Genomic DNA, 25162 nt, shown 5'->3' with positions numbered 1-25162 from the left:
GATACATGGAAACTTATTCATCCTCATTATTGCATCCCAGGGACTGCTTGTCATTGTTACTCATGGTTTAAAGGAAATTTACACTTTTATTTCTCTCACAAGCTATATTTTCATAATTTCACCTTCAGTGAGGATTGTTAATTTGTTCTAGGGCTTTACATTTTTCCAGTTAACCATGCAAAGTTTCTATTGATTACAATTAAAATATGGTAGCAAAAACAATGGAAAATAAATTAGTTTAAGCTGTGACAATTTTCAAACTCATCTCATGTAAAATCACACACACACACACACACACACACTAACACACACAGGATTATGTCCTTTAACTAATCTTATGCTTTAATTGGTATTTTAGAAATGAGAAGTATAGATGGGGGACAAGTAAAGCAACATGTAATATTACAAAAACACTTTATCTATAGCTTTATAAAGCAAACTCAGAAAGTCTTAGCAAAGAGTTCTAATTCCAGTAAAGCCTCTTGCAAAATTTAAAAACAAAAATTTGGGTCCAATATATTAGTCATTTCCAGCTTAACATGTTTTTAAAATTATCTTTGCATAGTAAGCACAGTAGTCTAACAAAATACGTTGTTTCTAATGTATCTGGATGTATTTTTTATTTTATATTTTTAGTAGCAATTATGTTAAAATGAACAACAGCTTGAAATGGAACACAACTCCTAATTTCCTCACAGAACTGGTTCCTGCTACTTTTCAGATTAACCATCTGTATTGCTAACACTATTTTCTGCATAGCACTAGTTCACTTTGTGTAGTATAAAAATGAAAAATTCATAAATTATGTAGAATAATGCACAGAGATATATGAATGCATGCAAGCTATTTAAAAGCACATACTAAATTATTCAAACACCCCAAATGTGTTCACAACAGCCATATTCCTTCATCGTATTTGTGACAGAATTTTATGTCTTTTATCTAAAAACATGAAACACCAAGAAAGTCAATGCCCATAGTAAATACTTTCAGAGCATATTGTAATATACACATATAATTTTGATGGAAATGGTGAGAAATCCTGATAATACTGCTTAATAATTTTCATAAGCTATCTTCACAATGAATCTTATTTTTACTAAAGTCATACTTCACATAGCTACTTTTAGCATTCTGTCCTTTAGTTTGTTCTGTGTCCTTCAGTAATCAATCTTCTCATAGCTTTGCACCAGTTTCTTAGGATATAACTAAAAAACATCATTTTCTACATCATATTTGTTATCATCTTGTCTAAAGTCTGTCATATGGGTATGACAGTTCTCTTGTTGCTATCATTCCTCCAAGTAAAACCACTTGTCCAGTGAACCAAGCTGTCTCACAGTTTTCCTTGTTGTCTTTTAATGGATCTTGCTACTTCACCCAGATTGTGAGTTCCTAGGTGGTGGAGGAAATGTTTTATTCATCTTTGTTTCCTGTAAGCATTTTCCCCAGAGGATTTCACAGAACACTTCTTAATAAATGAATTTCAGCCATTGATCAGCTTGCCAATGCCGACCTAAAGCATGAGTTTTAGTCCTCTAATATCTAGGCTCCTTTATGGTTCCTACAATCTTGGACAAGAACTACAAAGGGAAGTTGTTACTATTTTAAATGATGATCAGATAGAATGTACTGCAGCCTGTTTGTCTTTTTTGCAGTAGATGAAGGCCCAGAGTGACATAAAATATTATGTGAATAATTTAAAACAAGTCAGAGACATGCTTACACTTTATTACCTAAAAATTCTTAAAGAAAAACAAAGAGGCACTATCTTTACTTGAGTAGTTTTAAGAGCCACATAATCTTTACCTTTGATTTCACTGACAATTTTTTGTTCATATGTGAAATTTTTAAAGCAAATTAAATGAAGTATGGTACACTTTAAACAAGCTTTCTGCATGAGAGTAAGGCCACAGAGAGACCTAATATTCCCTAATGGTGTTATATTGTAGACAATCACAGAGGTCTGGATTCATATAACCTTTTCATTTGTACCAATTACATCTGTAACAGTCAAAATGGCAATGTTATGACAGTGATGCAGGCATGCAATTTCTTCTCAGCAGAGAAAAGATGCATATAGAAATGTCACACAAAGTCTGTGTTTAATGCATTATCAAATTGAGCTTTACATTTATTATTAATACATATGGATGTAATATTATTCATACCACTTTGGAAAAAGATTTTAATTTTGCTTTCCTGGAAGTTTGTAATTATATTCCTACCTAGAATCTAACCCAAGTAAGAGTAAATTTCTGAAACCTGAATGGCATATGCCAGCATTCTATCTGATGTCATAATTTGTTAACAAATGCAGAACTGATGATTCAATGTCTATACTATTTATCACTTTAGATACTATTGTCTTCCCTTCAAATAATTACAGTAAAGTGAATGTTGCTTTTTAATATCTCAAAGACAATAGGGGTTGGCAATCTGAAACCATATGGTGAGAAGGGAGAGCAAGGCATAAAATTTATCGCTGAGCTCAACACACTGTCTAGCCACTTTGTGAAAGTATACATGGACATTCATATGCACAAACATGCACACACAAACACACACTAAATAATTGTGAAACAAAATGAACAACATTTGGGAAGTCATAGAAGCAAGATCATAACTATGAAGACTCATCACATTTTACCACCACCTGGAAGTTCTTGTTCCCTATTTCCAAAGAAGACCTTTGTTTCTCTGTCTGTACATGTTGAAAGAGGGTTTACAGACTGAAAATTAATAAAAATGCATGTTTACCTCAACCATGCCATTGTATAATGTACAATGACTGTCATTTACTGGGATGTATGTGAATACAAAATAGTCTTTGTAATAAGTAGCAAAATGGCAGCTGGAGAGACTGCCCAGAAGCAAAGAGCACATAACATCCTTCTAAGGAACCAAGTTTGGTTCCAAGCACTAATCTCAGACAGGTGTCAATTTCCTGTAATTCCAGATTCACGCAATCTTGTGGATTCCACAAGCATCTGCATACGTATTGACATGCAGACATGCATACACATAAACCATAAAATAATTAAAAAATAGCCAGTGTTCTTGTCTATAAAATATCAGTATTAACTTACTTTTTTCACATTTAAAATTAATTTTCATTAAAACATAACAACAGAAATGCAAAATGGTCATATTTCCTAAGATTGTTCATGATTTTTACTTATTTTAATAGGAAAATACAATGAAGCACATGTCAGAGCAAATTTTAATTATTGCTGACTCATAGAGAAATATAAGAAGTCATGTAGCATTTTGCATTCTACTCAATAAACAAGAATGCTGGAAAGAGAGACATTTTTCAGAGACTGCATGAGTTTAAATAGTCAATAAGGCACAACATGTAACTCTGAAAGAACATCATAAATGCATGGGGAAGACAAATATATGCAATTAAATTCAGTAAATAGATGTACTATGAATATCAGTTGCTAACATTATGAAAATAATTTAAAATAATAAAATATTTCAAGCATAACAGTATTAGACTTAAGTCAAGAAATTAATTTAATAATGGTAAAACAAAATTTAATCATTTTAAATTGCTTGAGACATGCCTATCTCTCTGTGAGAAAACAATGTAATATCGCTTTTAGTTTCCAACTCATTTTCTTGCTTTTCAAAAAAAAAGTGAAAAAATAGTGGACAGAAATGTTCTTTCACTGATAGAAGTCATGGGATCTTGACATACATAGCCTGGAATTCATCCTTTGGTCTGTCTATCTCTTTTAGAGATGAACCTTAGAATTTACTTCATCTTTCCTAATACCACAGACTATCCATTTAAGCCCGTTTTGTCTTCCCTTTTTCTATAATTACTATATATCATTAACATCGTCTTATCTCATGTACAATATTCTGAAAAAGGCAATGGTTTCTCGGGAAATGTGATTAACCATGGAATGAAAATAAAATTAAGATAGCAGATACGAATGGACTCTTTAGATATCCTTACATGATTTTAATCCCTAAATAATGGTAAGTATGCTTTCACCACTTTTTATACTCTTATTCATTGGGAAAGATTATGCTTCCAATAATCAAACCAAATACTTTAAGTAGAAGTAACATATCTGATTAATGTGTATTGTGAGCATTAATGTAAGGGTTTGTTTTAATTAAATTGAATAATGTAGAAAGACTCAGATCTCTGGTATAGGGAGTGATTCCTAAACTGTGTAAGAATGGAGAAATATTCTATATCCATATTCTGCAATTTTAGGGAATTGTACAAGGTTGCACTTCTAGATGAAGAGCTACAGGTATTTATTGGCTACTGAGAGAGAAAGTTATTCTCCAGGGACAAGCCACCAGATAGATTATCTGGTCATATGTCATCAACTCTAAATGCATGTATATAGGAACAAAGCTAAATAAACTCCTCAGGATATATTTATTATATATGATATATGATATATATATATTAATTTATATATGTATATATAAATTAATCGATAAATAAGGATCATGAAAGGGTAAAGAATCCAAGCCAAACACTGGCCAGAAGCAAATGAGCATTCATGCATTTGTTCTCTATGTTTGATTTTTGATATGATGTGGCCACCTCTCATTTTCCCACTACCATCATGGTTTGAAACATGGCATTGTGAGCAAAAATGAACCCTTATGTTTAAGCTGATTGTTGTAAGGATATTTCAGTGCAGAAAAAGAACTTAAACTAAAACCATCATTGAATTCAGATATATATTACAAACTTTAACAAAATGCTCATAATCTAATGTTTATTTTCTCTACTATGTTCATTCCAGGCTACACAGATCATTAAACACACACACACACACACACACACACACACACACACACACACAAGACACTAGTAGATCTCAGATTCGAGGGTGTAGATAATTTGAAGTGTTTATATACCATAATTGTATTATACTCAGAGATTATTTTAAAGCAATGTGTCTAGTCTAATTTTAATAATGGTAATTTAAATTAATTGCATACATAGATTAGTATTGTTTCCTTTTACAACTTGAAACAATAAGGTTAGTAAATGCAAGGTGTCCACAGTGATCAATTTTAATGTTTATTTATTTAATCACTCAATTAAGAGCTTACTTAATTAGTAGAGATGCTGTGTGGTTCTTATCCTGGTGAGAGTTTTATACTATGGCTTTTCACAGGCAATGCAGCAGTTTATTTCTTTCAGACAAGAAAGGTCCATTATAGAGATTATGAGTGTGAACAAAGGAACACTGATGAGAATAGTAGAATAGGGGAAAAACAAGCCTTTACCTCACAGGGCTGTTGGAAGAATCCGGGTCATGAGCTGCTACAGTTCCGATGATATTCCCCACCTGCGTAGCTTCTGATACCTCCATGGGGTACAAGGGTGAAGAAAATACAGGGGGCTCATCTACATCTTCCACAATTATCTTTACGGTTGTGGTGTCACTAAATGGACCCAAACTTAGGAAGCGGGGATCAGCATCACGATTTGCAGCTTCTATGCGCAGCGTATAACTTGTTTTGGCTTCAAAATCAAGTTCCTGTAAAGAAAGTTATTTTAGGGAAACTAAATTACTAATTAGACAGTCAGCTAAGCAAGCTTTTTCATTTGGGAATATCAATAACTGTAAGGAGACTCTGTCAAGAAAATGCACCATCAGCATTCAAACACATAAGACATTCTGCCTATTAGTGATCAGTGTCCTTGCTAGTTTTTTGGCTCAGTCCAGGGTATGTGCGTTGAGCTAACTTAATCCATCCTACTGCCATGCATTTCTGGAACAAACACAAGTATTCGTAACTATATCTGAGAGAATAAGGCCTGATTTAAAGTATTTTCCAACAGGGCATCAGTGTAATACTCTTAAATCATATAATCCATCTACCTTACTCAGGAATATATGTTAAAATGGAAGCAAAACCTTGTGTCCACTCAATCTTTCATTTAGAAGATGAGTGATTTAGGGGGTTATACTCATATTCTGAGTTCTCAGGTGCTCAAAATGTAGAAATAGCAGCAGTGAAAGTATATGGATGTGTCTCAGACACTTACTACAGTCTTTGTATTACTCCTTTCTATAGGGCACTCATTAGTGCTGCTTTCATTAACAGCCCATTTCTAAACACAAAAGCTCTCTACATAGATGTCTGTTACCTATATTTCAGAATTTTAAATGTGTATGTGATTTCCTAAGAGGGCTATTGATGTAAAAATACTATTCAAAAGCAGTGTAGAGTAAATTACAAAAATTAAATATTTCACTAAAAACTCACCATCTGTTCAAAATAAGAACTATATACGTGGTATGAAGATGCGTGGAACAAAAACATATGGAGAATGACTGTTTCATAGGTTTGTTCTCAATCTTATCATTGAAAATTCTCCTCAAATCTTCTACACATAATGCCACAAAACAGAGAGACATTAAAGTAAAGAACACGATAGAAATATAGCCAATTCCAATGGACATTTTACTTAGTAGAAGTATTTAACAAGAAATAAATTAAAAATATAATAGTGATGGTTAGAATACAAATTTACCTACTGTGCTTAAAGACACATGCGTGCACATATGTGGGTAATCAGATATTCCAATTCATCTCCAAAAGTGTGGGAAATCAACTCAAATGTATTTTAAATGATGGACATAATATAAAAAACATTAACATATATTACATGCACAAGCATATAATACATTCAATATGTCACATATAGCCTACAATAATTATACACATAGTACCTGTAGTATAAAATATATTTTTGTATACCTTATACATATATTCATATCACATACACAAACTATACAACATTTATTACATAATGAGATTCTGCTGCTTCTCTTTGGCTAATGTAAAACAAAATATAAATTGATCCACACAATTTGTTCATTTCCAAACATAGACAAATCTTACTGATGCAGTATATATTTCATGAGATAGGTGCTATCCATATGATTGGTTCAAAACTCTTACTCTCAGTATTCATTTTTCTTTAAGTTTAGAGAAGGAGCTCAAGTACTAATCACTGAATTAGAGCAAAAATTATGAATTAAAGCTTTGATATTGTGCATAAACCACTTAAAAATTGAATCATGCCCTTGACCCAATGATTCTGATATCCCAAATGGAACACAAAGGAAAAGTACAATGATGTATATTTTGTTTCTGATCACAAATAAGCAAAGCAAGTTAATGCTAATGCTAACTTTGTAAATAGCTCCATGGAGGAGAATTAATAGTGTAAATCAAATCCTGGTTTCCATATGAAAATACTCAATAAGCAATGTCACATACATTGTAAGGAATTCTGCAGTATTTTAATGAGCCAATATTTTGTACAGGTTTTTTATTACCATTTTATTGAGGGCACTATATATGTTTCCCTTCCTATACCAGGGTATACCTGTGGAGATGAGAGGACAATTTTGTGGAGTCAGTTGTGTCTCTCCACCCTTACATGGGATACGGAGATCAACCCAAAATTCCATGCTTGCTATGCAAAGACTTGTCCCTACTGAGGCATCTCCTCAGACCCTCCCTCTTTGTCTATAATTTAAGAGGTTATAGAGTGAAACTCAGCACATTCTTGCTCCTTCTGTGAGTATTCATAATACTCAGGATATGTACATGCACAGATATTTCTAGGAGGAATATCAGCTATTTCTCACAGAGATCCTCATTTAGATACTTCACAGAGGTACTGAAATCTTCCTGGGCCTACACTAAAATCCAATGACTGTAAGTAGGGGCACCAAGAAGACAGCAGAGAATCTGTATTCACCTGAAGCATTTACACACAGACCTTGCATAACTATGAATGATTTGTATACAAACTTATTTCAGTCTCATTTACTTATATAAATGCCAAACCATAAGAGATTTGATTATCCAATATCGTGTTTCAATAAACAGGGAAGGATAAGGTTCCATTTCCAATCTCTTTGCAAACAAGTGCAAACTCTAAACTACCTTCAAACTATTCAATCAGGCCTTCAATATTTCCAAAAGGTGTAACAAGTACTTCTGTGTTCAAGGAAAAGTTTGTCTCATCTACACAAGAATAATTTAAAGTTAAGATAAAAAAATAAATTTAATTATATTGTAGTAACATATTGTAACAGGCCTCAAAGGCAACAACATGAAATATAGTTTATGAATGCAATAAATTAATATAAATGCAGTAGTATGTATGAAGAAAATCTGTCTAGAAGCATTATGAATATATAATTAATGTATTTATATAATTTATGTAAATAATTTATATAAAATATTATAAACCAAGATTCCAAGATTGTTACATAAAAAATATTTGCAGAACATGTCACAATATGTCATGGATTCAATTTTACAAAGGGAAAATATATTATTAAATTTGATAGTATTATGTAATAACGAACCTATTTTAGAAATGACATTCTAATTAATTGTTTTCTTCCTCATTATTGATTTGCTGCACAGGAAATACATTTAAAAACTATTATATTTGTTTATCTGGATAATCATATACAAAGTGGTAATGAAAATAGAAAAAAGACACAAGAGAAAACAAAAAGATAGTCATAGGGATAGAGGTAAAGAGTCTGAACTTGTTCTCTTTAATGTCTGAAACTCATAAGCCTGGAAATTATATAACAAACCAGCATCACACTAGTGGTTCAAATGCATAGTAACAAGGTTAATGAGGCCGGGAGACCCTGAATCATGCAGGTTACAATTAGTGAAGTCACAAAGACATTATGGAACTACAGGTGTCACTTTTTCACCTGTGGATACTTATGGCAGATAAAAAGGCAGAAGCAGCTGGTTTGATAAAAACCCATTAACTGACTGTAAGAGACTTCTTCAAATTTACTATCAGCATGAATGAAAAATTAGCATTAAAATAGTTATATCTAAGGACATGGTCTACTGTTTTCCTACATGAAGCCAGCCAGTAAACCTCAGATATTGCAGGCTTTGTGCTCCCTGCCATATATGAAGAAACAGGCATAGTTATACATCAGTAATTGCACACAAATGAACAATGGTTCAAATTCTCTGTAATTTCTGTGTATCCCAATGCATCCTTGTTTTCCAGTGACTTAAATCATAAAACATTGTGAATATGAGTTCTAAGAAATATGAGTATAGTGTTCTTTTTTTTTAAAACCACTCAATAAAAAAATATCCACAGCTAAGGCTAACACTCAAAGCTGTGTACAATGGCCACAGCTATGCTGTTTTTATACTGATAACTCCTATTCCTTCCAAAGCTTTCATTGCAATTACAATAATCTAAACACAGAGAGAGCACAATGCCACCTGCTGTTCCTCTTTCTTTTGTAACTTCATTTTTTACATTTATGAAAAATGTTGTAGAGACCACTGTCTTCCATAAGGACACTTCTCTAATCTACTTACAAAAGAAATAATAGGCCTTTATATCAAGAAAAATTTCCTTCCAAGTAATTTTGTTCATATTTTAAGATGCATTTAAATATTTTTAAATTATGTGTATGCATGTACATCTGTGTGAGAGTATCTGTATTTGAATACAGTTATTCAAGGATGTTCTTCTGAAGCTGGAATTATATGCAGGTGTGATATCCAAGAAGTAAACTAGGAATTGAGCCAGAGCCCTGTGTAGCAGTAGTACATGCTCTGAAATTCTCAGTCATTTTTCAAGCCTCTTTGTTCACATCTTTAAAATACATTTAAGTAAATTATTTGCTTTGGGTTGATGATTTATGCTCTTTCACTTTGTCATTCTAATATCTTCCCATGTGGCATTAGGTTGTGAGCTATGACGGAGTCTTGAGTGCGAAAGTCTATTCACAATATGTCTGTAGTTGCCAGTTAGCAGCCTTGGCTAGGCTATGGGGCATTTAGCAGTGGATCAGTATTCATCTCTAGTGTAGGAATGTACTTTGGGAGCCCATTCCACATAGAGGGATACTGTCTCAGCCTAGACACATGGGGGAGGGCCTAGACCCTGCTTCAAATGTGATAGACTTTGAAGAATTCTACAGAAAGCCTCACACTTCCTGTGGAGCAGAAATGGGATAGGATAAGAGGGTGAGTGAGGTCAGGGGAGGAGGGTAGGCAGATGAAACTAGGATTAACATGCAAAACAAGCTTGTTTCCAATTAAATTTATTTTAAATTATATAAGTAAAAAAAGAGAGCTTCCACAGTCTCCTTGCTCTATATGCCTTATAATGGCACACTGAGCAGAGTCATCCCAGAGCTAAGGAGAGGGTTATCAACTGCAATTGATTCTGCCTTGACTTTGGACTTTCAAGTTTCTAATTGCAAAATAAACATATTTTTATTATTTAATCAGCACTCTTTGTTATTTTAATATAGAATCTTGAAATAGAATATATAGCATTTTTAAGAGTTGTGAAAACTAAATTGTAAAAAGCTTTAGAGTAAGTTCCAAAAGTCTATTTATATGAGAAAGGAATACTCTTTGAACTCATGACTATGTATGCTCCCCACCAATTCCATTTCGGCTCTAACAGACAGGATTTCTTCAAGATTTCAGAGTAACTTCATATTGTATATTATCACATCTAGAACACTTGCACACCCCACTTATGATATGGCTTTTCATAAATTTGGAAGAATACAAAAGTTATCAATAGAAGATGGGGAAAGAAGTCACACATTTATTAGTACTTGTCATCACTGAGAAATAAGATGTACATCACAGATGACCAAGATCTCATTTGTCTCTATGACATATACAATGAAACCATGCCTGAAATGAAGTCTTGATAAATACATTTTTTAAAAAAATGGAAAATAAATATCAGTACCAGAGCATTTGCATCTTCATTTCCTCTCCTATGTAGGACAAAGGATTGCTCTATTCATTCACAAGACAAACAAACAAACAATAAATAAATAAATAAATAAACAAGGGAACTAAGACTGCTTTTTTTGCCATTTTATCAACATATGCTTTTAATATATTTAATAAGATAATTACACTGCATTTGTCTGTTCAGTCCACCTTGGATCTTGTTCTATACCCAAGCACATTCTCAGTTTACTCAGTGATCTCCTTTTAGTTCTTGTACCTTTGGCCAAAGCTTTTGGTGATGAATTGGGAATTTATCCAAGTTAAGGTGCCATCAGGGCTAACTAATATTTGTATGATGTGTATGTGTTTGTGTGTGTGTGTGTGTGTGTGTGTGTGTGTGTGTGTGTTGTGTGGTTTTTTTGTGTGTGTGTTATTTTATGTTTAAAAATGATTTGCTATAAAATATGTCCTATTTGTACCCTTTAAAAACATTCCACTGAAGGGATAGAGCAATGGCTCAGTGGTTAAAAGCAATTGTTGTTCTTCCAGAAGTTGTAAGTTTAATTCCTAGCAAACACATCAGAGAGATCATAACCATCTACTATACTAGTTCCAGTGACTTAATACTATCTTCTGGAACATATGTGCACAAAACATACAATGGCATGCATTAGACATAGACACATACACATAAACACATAAAATAAAAATTAAAAGATACTCCTCTCAGACTTCCTATGTTTTATATCAGATATAAGACTTGTCTTCCACTATAGTTCCTTCTTGACTGAAGATTATCAAACATATTACTTCTTAGTAAATGTCTTAAATCAGACAATGTCAATAGAATGAATATGCTTTGTCGTTTCAAGATAATTTTACTTTAAAGAAACTGAGTCTTCAAAGTTTTCTACTACCACAGAGAAAGCATGCCTGCAAAAAATAATTCTGTAGATATCATATAATAATTAAGCTATTTCTCAAGTAGATGCTAAAAGTCAAAAACAACTTATTTTTATGCACATCTAAACCCCTGTCATTTTTTTGTTCCCTGGGCTGTGACCTGAAAGGACTTAATGTTCTCTTCAACTTTGATAAATTTAGACAGTCTTCTCTTGGCCTCTTTTTCCTAAGAACATTTTCATTAGAAATCATTACATGTAAATGACTTCACTGTTCCTTTTGGATTTAGATTCAAGATTAAACTTTCTTAAAACTTTTAGACATTTTTTCATAACCCAGGATTAAATACTTCTAAGACACAAGAACAAGCACAATGAAATACAGCCACCAAGATGAAATGACTGCTTGCATCTATTCAAAGAAGTAGTGGGTGACTAGGTTTCAAGGTTTCTTGCCATCGTATAAAAATATTTGTTGTCATGAAAAAACAAGAATAGTTATAAGTAAACATGAATTATTCCTGGTTCCTAATTTTCAAATTCATTATTAAAAATGATAATAACTCCACCCAAACACAAAGAATATACCTTCTTATCAGCACCACATGGAACCTTCTCTAAAATGGACCACATAGTTGGCAGCACAGCAAACCTCCACAGTTACAAAAAAATTGAAATATCCCCCTGTATCTTATCAGATCACCATGCATTAAATCTAGAATTCAAGAGCAATACAAATTGCAGAAAACCTACATATTCGTAGAATTTGAATAACACCCAACTGCACCATTTCTGGGTTGAGGAAGAAATAAAAAAAGACATTAAAGACTTCCTAGAATTTAATGAGAATATAGACACAACATACCCAAACTCATGGGATACTCTGAAAGCAGTGCTAAGAGGAAAGTTCATAGTACTAAGTGCCCACATGAAGAAACTGGAGTAAAGTCACACTAGAGAATTGACAGAACAAGTGAAAGCTTTAGAGCAAAAAGAAGCAAGCTCACCAAGGAGGATTAGATGATGGGAAATAATCAAACTAAGGGCTGAAATCAATAAAGTAGAAACTAGGAAAACATTAAAAATAATCAATGAAACAAAGAGTTTGTTCTTTGAGAATATCAATAAGATAGACAAACCTCTATCCAAACTAAGAAAAAGGCAGAGAGAATCTTCAGGTCATACTTTGAAAACCTGTACTCCACAAAATTCAAAAATCTAAAGGAAATGGACAGTTTTCTGGATAGATATCACTTACCAAAACTAAGCCAAGAACAGATAAGCAGTTTAAAACAACCTATAATCCCTAATAAGATAGAAGCAGTCATCAAAAGACTCCCATCCAAAAAAAAAAAAAAATCCCAGGGCCAGATGGCTTCACTGCAGAATTCTACCAGAAATTCAAACAAGAGCTAATACCAGGAATCCTCAAACTGTTCCACACAATAGAAGCAGAAGGGACATTGTCAAACTCTTTTTACAAGGCTACAATCACTTTGATACCTAAGCCACACAAAGATAAGACTAAGTAAGAGAACTACAGACCAATATCCCTCATGAGCATTGGTGGAAAAATACTCAAAAAATATTTGTGAATTGATTCCAAGAACACATCAGAAAAATAATCCAAAATTATCAAGTAGGCTTCATCCTAGGGATGTAAAAGATGGTTTAACATACGAAAACCCATCAATGTAATCCACCATATAAACAAACCAGATGATCATCTCCCTAGATGCCTTAAAAGCCTTTGACAAAATCCAATAACCCCTCATGATAAAGATCTTGGAGAGAACAGGAATAAAAGAAACATATCTAAACATGATAAACCCAATATACCCCAAACCAATAGCCAACATCAAACTAAATGGAGAGAAACTCAAAGCATTTCCTCAAAAATCAGGAACAAAAGAAGGCTGTCCACTCTCTCCATATGTCTTCAATATTGTACTTGAAGTTCTGGCTAGAGCAATAACACAAGAAAAGGGGATAAAAGGGATGCGAATTGGAAAGGAAAAAGTCAAACTTTCACTATTTGCAGAAGATATGATAGTCTACATTAGTCACCTGAAAAAATCCACCAGGGAAATCCTACAGCTGATAAATACCTTCAGCAAGGTAGCAGGTCACAAAATTAACTCAAAAAAAAAAAAAAAAACAGTAGCCCTACTATATACAGATGATAAATCCAATGAGAAAGAAATCAGGGAAACATCATCCTTCACAACATCTATAAGCAACATGAAATATCTTGAGGTAACACTAACCAAAAAAGTGATAGACCTGTACAGAAAAAAACTTTGAAACTTTAAAGAAATAAATTAAAGAAGATACTAGAAAATGAAAAGATCTCTCATGCTCTTGAATAGGTAGAATGAACATAGTAAAAATGGCAATCTTGCCAAAAGTAATCTACAGATTCAATGTAATCCCCATCAAAATCCCAACACAGTTCTTCTCAGACCTTGAAAGAAAAATACTCAACTATATATGGAAAAATAAAAAACTCAGGAAAAACAAAACAACTCTGTACAATAAAGGATCTTCTGGAGGCATCACCATCCCTGACTTTAAGCTCTAGTATAGAGACATAGTTATGAAAACAGCTTGGTATTGGCACAAAAAATAGACAGATAGACCAATGGAATCAAATTGAAAACCCTGATATTAACCCACACACCAACAAACACCTTAGTTTGACAAAGATGCTAAATCAACACAATGGAAAAAAAAGATAGCATCTTCAACAATAGTGCTGGCAGAACTGGATTCGGACATGCAGAAGATTGCAGATAGATCCATACCTGTCACCATGAACAAAACTTAAGTGCAAATGGATCAAAGATCTCACCATAAATCCAGCCACACGGAGTCTTCTAGAAGTCAAAGTGGGAGATACCCTTGAACAAATTGGCACAGGAGAGAGCTTCCTGAACACAATGAAATTAGCACAGACACTGAGGTCTACAATTAATAATGGGACCTCCTGAAACTGAGAAGCTTCTGCAAGGCAAAGGAAACAGTAAGACATAATGACTGCCCACAGAATGGGAAAAGATCTTCACTGACCCCACATCTGACAGAGGGCTGATTTCCAAAATATACAAGAATCTCAAGAATCTAGCCACCTAAACACCAAGCAATGAAATTAAAAAGTGGGGTACAGAAATAAATAGAGAATTCTCAATAGAGGAATATGAAATGGCTGAGAGACACTTAAGAAAGTGCACAAAATCCTTGGCCATCAGAGAAATGCAACTCAAAACATCTCTGAAATACCACCTCACACCTGTCAGAATGGCCAAAATCAAAAAATACCAATGACAATCTATGCTGGACAGGATGTGGAGAAAAAGGAACAACCCTCCATTGCTGGTGGGAGTGCAAACTTGTAAGACCACTCTGGGAATCAGTATGGCGGTTGCTCAGAAAAATGGGAATCAGTCTACCTCAAGATTCAGCCATTCATCTCCTGGGTATATACCCAAAAATGCACTTTCATACAACAAAGACATGTGTTCAACCATGTTCATAGCAGCATTGTTTGTAATAGCTAGAACCTGGAAGCAACCTAGATTCCCCTCAACTGAAAAATGGATAGAGAAAATGTGATACATTTATACAATGGAGAACTACTCAGCAGAAAAAAAGCAATGGAATCTTGAAATTCACAGGCAAATGGATGGAACTAGAAGAAACCATCCTGAGTGAGGTAACTCAGTCACAAAAAGACAAGCATGGTATGTACTCACTCATATATGAATTATAGACATAGAGCAAAGGATTATCAGCCTATAATCCTCTTTACCAAAGAAACTAGGAAACATGAAGGACTCTAAGGGATAAAGGAATGGACCCCAGTAATGGGAAGAGGCAGGAACTTCTGAGCTAATTGGGAGCCTGAGGGTAGGGCAGAGGGAGGTGCCAGAATGAGAGCAGGAAAAGAGGAGTGGAGGACAGGAAATGGAGGAGCAGAAATACTGAGTTGGGCGATGAATAGAGGAGAGAGAGCAGGATGAGACATACCAACTTAGAGGGAGCCATTACAGGTCCAGGGAGAGATCTGGCCCTTGAGAGATTTCCAGAGACTTACAAGGATGACACGAACTGACAATCCAGGCAGTGGTGGAGAGGATAATCTAAACGCTCTTCCCCTAAAATGAGACTGATGACTACTTTTTTGCCATCCTATAGCCCTCATCCATTGGCTGATGGAAGCAGAGACAGACATCCACAAATATACTCTGAACTGAACTCTGGACCTTAGTTGAATAGAGGAAGGAATGAATATCAAAGGGGTGGGTACCAGGTTGGAGAAACCCACAGAAGCAGTTGGCCTGAACAAGGGGGATCACATCGACCCCAGATGATGTCTGGGAGGCCAGTGCAGGCCTGTTCCAGGCCCCTGAACATGGATGTCAATGCAGAAGCCTCTGCACTCTAGGGGGCCCCTGGCAGTGGATTAGTCTTTTTCCATGGTGTAAGAAGGGACTTTGAGAGCCCATCCCACGTGAAGGGTCACACTCTGGCCCTGAACACATGGGGAAGGGCCCTGTCCCAGTCCAGGATGATGAGGTGGACTTTGCAGAGCCCCCATTGAGGACCATACCCTGCCTGGGGAGTGGAAGGTGGATGGGGTGGGGGAGGAGGGATAGGAGTGAGAGGAGGGAGAGTGAGAACGGATCGAATTGTAAAACAAGCGTGTTCCTAGTTTGAACTAAAACAAAAATGATAATAAAATTGAATTCAGGCTGCACTTTTCTGGAGCCTATCTCTGTTTTTTCCCCCTCTTACAGAAATTTCCATGAATTTGCCCACCTCATTTGCTTAATTTTGTCCAGTGTTATTTTTTGTGTGACAACTATTAGTAATTTTATAAAAATGGGGGTTTGTCTTGAGGTTATTTTGAATCATTAAACCTATACCAAGCTGTGAATAAGAAGTTACTCGTTCTAGGAAGATAATGAGAATAACATATAGGGAATATATTATATTTTTATTTCGATGTTATCTTGATTTTGTCACAAAAGATTATAAAGCTCACGATTACAGGTGTCTGGTACATCCTGCTCTGTGGGAGGATTGGCCTTCTCAGATTCATCTTAGGATGCTAGACTCTGTGATTTTTAAGATAATAGAATATTAATCTTAGATATTTACAGTAAATGACAACTGTCATTGATAAAATAGAGATAAATTGATTTCTAAATGAACAAAAATATCTAAGGTTAAATACTCATGGGAAGTATACCAAAATATAGTTTAAGAATTTAAGTGTAAAAAAATAAAAAAAATATTAATAGAATATAAAAAAGGGAAGTTGAAAAGTTTTTAGGAGTGAGTCAAATGCAACATGTATATACACATCCAAAATATCAAAACATTTCTGTTTGTGAATGAATTTTATAGTCTTAAAAGTCATAATTTTAAAATTAAAAAATACAGTTTAATTGGGTGATTATCAGAACCCCATGAACATACACTATCAGTACACACAGTACAAAACACTGTCCAGTATGTTCATAGGTTTCTCTTGGATATTGGTATAAAAGTATAAAAGTATTATATACAATCCTTGAAACATAAAATCTAATATATTGACTTATATTGGTAAAGAAGAAATAAAAATATGGTTATTAGTATCAGAAATAATTTTTCTAATATGGTAAAAAGTTTCTTCTGACTCCCTTATATTTAATCAACAGTTTAATTAGAAATAACAACCCCCAACTTAAAATATTTCAAATGGATTCAAAGCATAATATATTTATTTCATTTTTCTTTCAAAGTCAGTGTTTAGTATGTTTCAAATTCTTATGTGAACTTACATGAAAGATAGTATCTGTGGAGGTTTGGATTAGAGTGGGCCTTATAGTCCCATTTATTTGCATACTTGATTCCCAGTTGGTAGAACTGTTTGAGAAGGTTTAGAAAAGTAAGTCATGTTGGATAGTGTGTTACTAAGAGTGGGCTTTGTGATGACAAAAGCCCATGTCAGTCCTAGTGTCTCCTCAATCTCCCTGCCTGCTGTCTGAAGATCAGTGTGTAAAGCTTTTATATGCTACACCAGGACCATGTCTGTCTGCTTCCCACCATTTTCTCATGGATTATCCCTCGAACAATATAAAGAATCTTCTTCTGGTATGCAATAATATGCTTCTATTTACAAAGTTGCCTTGGCCATGGTGTTTCTACACAGCAAAAGAATAGTGACCAAGAAAATATAATAAATTGATGAAGACATTTCCCATTAGCAAGCCACCTTTTTATATTAAAATATAAGTACATCATTCCCCTTCTCTCCTTTCAAAACTCTCCCACATAATCCCTTCTTACTCACTTACAAAGCCATGTCCTCTTTTATTAATTTTTGTTCCACATTTATATGTATACACATAGAATTCCTAAATGTAACATGTTCATTCTATATAATTATACTGTATGTATGTTTTCAAAGATGGTAATTTGGTTTTGAATAATGTATTACTGTACTATTCCATGAAGAAGAATATCTCCACTCTGTCAGCATTCATGGCTCCTAGTGATTTTTGTTTCAGGTTGAAGCTGTTAGATTTTCTTACATAGTTTTTGACATGTCTATTGTTGTCATTATTATTCAACTACTGTTTTATGCAGTTTCGTGTAACCCCATCAACTAGAAGATATGGAGACATAAGTTCAAGAGCAAACTCAGATACATAACAAATTCTTTTTTGTTATTACCATTTACAGAAATGTTTATTTAGTGGAAGCTGCAGACACATGAATGCCTCTAACTCTCTCATTCACAATCAGTATGTTCAATAACTTTCCTCACTTAAGCCCATGCAATTCATCTGACACCAGCAATGTGAGGGCAGAGGCTGTGGTAACAATAGCTAAGGGTAACTTATAGTCTGTGGTTCCAAACACCATTCCAGATATCTCTTTTTCAGTAGGCATGGAGAAGGACTAGGAATTGGCAGTGTACCAACCACTCAACAGTGGATGATTCTCTGACCAACATTACAAACAGTAATGTTGCAGAACAGGAAATGTGGCAGAAAATAAATTACCTACTTTCCTCTCCCCTTCCTTTCACTCCTCTACCCTTTCCTTCCATTTTCTCCATTCCCCTTCCTTCCTATCTTACACAGTTTTCTTACCTAATGACTAATACAAGTTCGGCTTTCTTCCTTTAGTATCTTCCTTTACCCAGTGGATGTTTTCAAATTTCCTGGAACACACTGTATTTTCTCATATGCTTTGGCCTAGTGGCTCAAAGAATTTAGTTAAGTGTGTCCTCCAACATATCTGCTTATGTGGCTGCACAAGCAGAGGGTAGAGTCTGCATTAGAAATATTTCCTTGCTCACTTGGGTGAGATTGTCTGCCCTGTGGTATAGATAAACCACTTGTTCTTTTCTACTTTTATGCTGATGGAAGCCTGGCACTGTGAGCAATGCTTCAACAAATGTGGGGATACAGATAGTCACTTGGGAAATTAGTTTCATTTTCTAAACATTACATAACAAATTCTAAACTATATTGTTACGTGAAGCATTTTCTCAGAAAAATTAAAAAGTTCTGATTTTTATCTTTTTAAACATGTATTGACTATTTCTTTAAGAGTTTCGCAGTATTAACTCACTGATTACTCCCAACTTACCATATCTTGAGGTTTCACATGTTTTAACCAGATCTGCTAACTGCAAAAAAAGCAATTTGAGTTTGTTATCCATAGGCAGACATGTAGGAACCTCAGTACTATCTCAGGATCTGTGTTCCTACAGATTCACCCCAATAATCCAAATTAATTAAAACAGTAAGCAATTTCTAGACAAGGTAGAAGTTAGAAAGGGTGAGGAAGACAGGGGAGTTGAGAGGGAAAGAGACAGAAACACACACACACACACACACACACACACACACACACACAACACACACACACACACACACACACACACACACTGATAGAATCTCAGAAGGTATAAAAAAGGTGAATAATCACTATAAACTTAATGCAGAAACAATTTCTAATGAGCTCAAAAGAGATAAAATGATACACCCTTTCATCAGTGCCCACTTGTACCATAGGTCAATTTAAACTAAGTACAAAATGTCTGGCTAAATTTACAAATATTTTATTGAATGTGTCTCATTGTCCTGTGTAGTTTTTCATCTAGGTTGATTTCATTACTATAGGAATGATCCTCTTTGTTTTCTCCATTATTCTCCTACATCCATAATAACAAATATATACAAACTTCATATGTTAAAAAATACAAATTTGTTATTTATTTTTCGTGTAAGGAATTGAAATTCAAGTTTCTAATAGACTTGTATTCCTTCATAAAGGCTTCAGAGGATAAACCTTCTAGTTTTCAAAGGCTAAAAGATGAGTTGCAGAAGGAGAAACAAAATCAGAATATGTTATATGAAAACAGCTACTCTCTAAAATAAATCAAACAAAAGGTAAAATGGTGTATGAGTTAGTTTTCTGTTACTGTAAGAAAATACATGAAAAAAAGTTAGTGAGTAGGGATTTATTTTCCCAGAATTTCAGAAATATGAATTTATGGTCTCAACGTTCTATTGCTGTGGGCTTGTGTTGAAGGAGAAAATCATGTCAGAGAGAAATGCAGAGTAGAATGGAGCTGATCAGCTCATGGCAGATGAAGGAGCAGGGAGATAGAGAGCCTAAGAGGAAGAAGAAAGCAGGGAATGGAAGAAAGATGTAATTACATCAAAAACCAATAAATAATCAAAGAATCTGGATTTTTTCTAGTTATGATCATAATAACATGCAGGGAATGAAGCAGTAATTCTCAGGGTGTGAGTGTTATGAGACCTCATATTGCCTGTCACTAGTGTTCCTGGCCCATCTATCTAACGGCTACCTAATAAGGAGCACATTCCTAGCCCCTTTTGTCTTCTTCCTAGCCACTAGCTTGCTTTACAGAGGCAGAACTAGTACTCTTCCCCTCAGGGGTCTGCTGATGAATATTAGAAATCACCTAGGACAAGCAGGAAAATAGCTAAAATGTCTCCCTTCTGGAAGAATAAAACAATTTGATTCTTGGAGTTTTTCTCTAAACAGTTAACTACTTTTGTTGTTGTTGTTGCTTTTTTAACATGTAATTCCTAACATCCTTGTATCTTAGCATACATTCACAGTTTGCCAGTGTACTCAATCACACTATAAATTAATTGCATATAAGAGGACACAACTTGTCCCATAAGTGTAGGGAACAGTGTAAGCCATGCCTGCTAGAAGCTGGCGACAGTTGTGCCTGATCAGGGCTTGGTCGAAGTGAGGTCAGGATGACACGTGATAAGGTTTTAAGGGGTTGCAAGGCACATGGGATTCCCTTCTCTCTGGCCTGCCTCCCTTGCTGCCCCTGGCGTGCTCTGGTTTGCATTTGATTGGTGTTTTTCTAATAAAGGATATCATTATCCCAAGCTCCTTTTATTTATTAATGCATAAGTGTCTATCTTCCTTTAAGTTCTTGAGCTTCTAACCTTGCGTATGACCCAGAAATATGGATTTGCATATAACAAACAGGTCAAATAAAGTGCGTTCCTAAGTATACGGATAGCTTGTATGTCCCAATCCTAAAGGAAGTACTGAGATGGCGCAAGCATATGGAAGCACTCCGATGCCTCTCAGCAGCTCTTGCATTGGTTTCCACAGGAGAAGAAAAACTTTGGATACCATCAAAGTTGATCAAGATTCGAGTTGAAAAGGAAAAATATCTCAACGGGGACAAATGACAGGTATTCTACTAAGGTATATCTCATAAACTAAATAGAAAACTCCTAAAGGAAAGGGAAGTGTTTTGCTTTTATCTTCACAGAAAAACTCATCTTCAGAAGGCAAAGGACACTGCATGGGTAGATACTTAAGAAGAAAAGGTAGCTATAACCATGAAACAAAAGGAATGTGCCATATGGTAAACTTTACAGCTGTCTCTCAGAGAACTATTTCTCTTTATTTCCTAGTCCCTATGCAATTAAACCAATGCTGGGTTTAGAGGTGGATTTGGCTTTCCTCCTCTAAAATCCAAGCATGTTATTTAACTAAACTTTAGTGTTTCTGTGTTGTATCAAGAAGCCAATTGATGTAATACAGAATAAAAGAAGAATTTAGGGACTGTCTTTGTCTTTTCTTGGATCTTTCTCTCAAGGTGCACACCCTCTCATAATTGTTATGCTCTCATGGTTGCATTCCTCAGCATGTGTACATACACAAGCAAACATTTCTCTGCTAACTGTTTATGTTTGAGTCCCACAAATCCCATGAAGACCTGCCTGACAGCAATCCCTTGACACCCTGGAAAGAAAATGGGCCACACCTCCTCGACTGCACTGGATGCAACTTGCTCCATTTCAACTAACACTCCGTCCAAACCTTCGGATACTGACTTCAATCAAGTTGAGGATTTCAAGCGAGATCTTCTATCAAGAGCATCCCATCTAATTCTTCCTACAGGACCCCATGACTATCACCATCCCATTTCAGAAGGAAGTAACTCAGAGGATGCTATGTCCCCTTTCCCCATTGTTGTCACTCAGGATAGTGTATATACCTAGTTAGGGATAGCTTCCTATTGTTTATGGTTGGGATTGGAAGGAGGTGTTCAGGCTTGGCCACCTCTTTCAGATGACTTTAGGGTTTAATTAAAATAGATAGTTAGGATGTGACATAAGCAGATTGTTGTATCTTCTTATATTTTACCTTTATGATTGTTAATTTTGGATACTTTAAACTGTTAAGTTTTAATCCTCTTTTTGACTAAAAGGGGAATTGTAGGGGAAGCTGTAGCCATGCCTACTTAGAGGCTGGCTACAGGTGTGCCTGACCACGCCCTCACAAGCTTGTAAGGGTGTGGTCAGGGGATGTAGGGTGACTGTGTTTTCGCTTTTGGTTTCTCTTTTGGGCTTTCGTACAGACTGCTGCCACGCCGGCTGGCTAGGTCACTCTGTAAGTAAGGCTTTTCCCTATTAAATACCCTTATATTTCTACCTGACTCCGTATTGGTAATTTCCCACTATACATATACATACACATACACACACACACACACACACACACACACACATCATGAATTCACTTGGAAGTAAATATCAAAACCAAAGAAGCAAACACACCTAAGGGAAGACTCCTAGTGTTCTTTCGTTTTTGTTTTATAAAGTCTATCATGTGCTGGTATCTAGATTAATATCAACTTTCTTAGAATAATGCTGATTCTTTATTGTTGGGGCTGATGTTACTTCTGGATATGTGTGTACGGTGAGTCACTTACAATGTTTGGAATTTCTCTGCATAGTCAATCAAATGGCTTTTATTGCTCTATCATATCTTGCTGTCATAAAACCTAAGTTTCTACTTTTTCACAGTCAACAATAAAGAACTACCTTTAGTACAACATGAGAAAAATACATTTTCAGCAAATTAACTAATTGAATAAAATCTATAAAGAAAATTTTGAATGAGAAGAAAATAAACTTGAAATTCCAATTTATTCTCCATAAAGCCACATCAAGAATCTAAGTAGTGAAATACACACTTGTCTTTGGGTGTGAGTATCCTACTATTTCATGAATTAGGAAACACAGGAACATAAACTCTAGATATGACTGTTCTGTGCAGATGAGCTAAAGGTTGAAAGAATAGCACACATTCTATCTTTTTCTTCCTTACAGAAGAGAGAAAACAGCAGAATTACAAATATTCTACAGTTATTCTCTAAAACTTTGAGTTTTTAACCCTACATTCCAGATGTGGATATGAGAAGATCATGTAGGTAGCACAGCAACATTATCCTGATACAATTTTAGTGTATTCTCTGGACAATGTGACAAGCCATTAGTGGTACAAAGGCTGAAAGTAATTTTCCTTCCAAGGAAATGCAGTTTGAAAATGCATAGTTTTTACTTCATTATAACTGTATAGCAGTGCATTTTATAAAACAAAATTCCATATTTCATCCCAACTGAGGTTTTAAACAAAACAATAAATTATGTTAAAGGAAGGAGTGCCGTATCTCTAAGAAAATACATAAAAGACGGAATGTACTACCATGTGAATTAGGGCACAGAAGTGTACTCTAGATGGAGGGAAAAGGCACTTTTCACTCAGATGAGATAATCATTATCTTTACCCCAATATGAATTCTAAATCCCTATCTGACTCATTATAAATAGCATCACAAAATGTTCATTAATGGCCACAGATTACACTATGCTTTGCTCTAAATGTCTGACATTGTTACTTTATCATATTTTTACTATATAATAATCTTATTCAGAATTCACAGAAGCTGTGTTTAACTCTTGGAAATAGCACAAGTACTTAAACAGGCACTGACTCTTATGCATATTGCAATGCTGAACTCTTAAGAATTTTCCATAATAATATTCAGGCAAAAATCACATGATTGAAGGTACTATTTCAAATTCTCAGTCACTATTTGTAATGATACTACTGTCCTGTTTCTCCATGATGCCGAGTTCACTGCTTATTTACTTATATAAAATAAGCAAACAATAAAAATATGATAACAAATTATTCAAATTGGAATGAACTTTGCTATTTGATTCTATATAGTTAATGAAAGTGATATGAAGTAAAGTTCAATTTTGTTGTGAAATAGAAATGATAATAAAGAATGCACTCAAGATAAAATTTATAATCAAACTATAGTAACTAATCAGACACTAGGACATTTAGCAAATTGAGAGATGATATTTACATATTTGAAATGGGTAGACAAAACAAATGTATATCATTATCTGAAATCTTGCCAGTGAATTGACAAAATGTTTATTAATGTTTTCTTCTTCGTAGGAAGAGCTGGAAAATGTACTCATATTTGGATTTTTTGGGGGGTGGGTACTTCCCATAATATTTTACTGTTTACATTGGAAAATTTTCCTTAAGTATGCACAGCAAGAATAATAGTGAGGTCAGCGTTGTCATTTCAGGATTCCCTAGTTTCATTCAGAATATGAAGAAGGAAAAGGCCCTTCATATTTCACAAACAATGCCAAGACATTTGGCACAAGAGAGAGTGGAAAGTAGGTAAGTCATTCACTTTCCTGAAAATTTCTTAGGTTGTGTAGGGTCTCTGGAAATGTTTATATGGGGTGTAATATGGGCCTTGGTTCATGGAATTAAAAAGTGGAGTGCAGAAATAAATTGAGAATTCTCCACAGAGGAATCTAAAATGGCTGAAAGACACTTGAGCAAGAGTTCAATATCCTTAGACATCAGGGAAAGGCAGGTAAGAAACACTCTGAGATACTATCTTACACCTGTCAGAACAGCTAAAAACCAATGACAGTCTATGCTGGAGAAGATATGGAGAAAGAGGAACACTCCTCCATTGCTGGTGGGAGTACAATCTGGTACAACTACATTGGAAATCAATATGGTGATTTCTCAGGAAATGGGAATCAGTCTACACAAGATCCAGCAGTTCCTCTCTTGGGCATATACCCAAAGAA

At 34.8% G+C, this 25162-nt stretch overlaps 1 protein-coding gene across 1 annotated transcript in view; it reads right to left on the bottom strand.

The window, feature by feature from the left end:
• Positions 1–25162, bottom strand: part of Cdh7 (cadherin 7) — a 119223-nt gene that overhangs the window by 30390 nt on the left and 63671 nt on the right. Inside the window, exon 6 of the mRNA XM_027417876.2 lies at positions 5275–5528. Within this exon, the coding sequence (XP_027273677.1) occupies positions 5275–5528 (254 nt within the window). The remainder of the gene's footprint in view (positions 1–5274; positions 5529–25162) is intronic.

The sequence above is a fragment of the Cricetulus griseus genome, chromosome 5 (genome assembly GCF_003668045.3).
Source record: "Cricetulus griseus strain 17A/GY chromosome 5, alternate assembly CriGri-PICRH-1.0, whole genome shotgun sequence".
In the NCBI taxonomy this organism is placed as follows: domain Eukaryota; kingdom Metazoa; phylum Chordata; class Mammalia; order Rodentia; family Cricetidae; genus Cricetulus; species Cricetulus griseus.
This window is presented reverse-complemented; position numbering and strand designations above follow the sequence as displayed.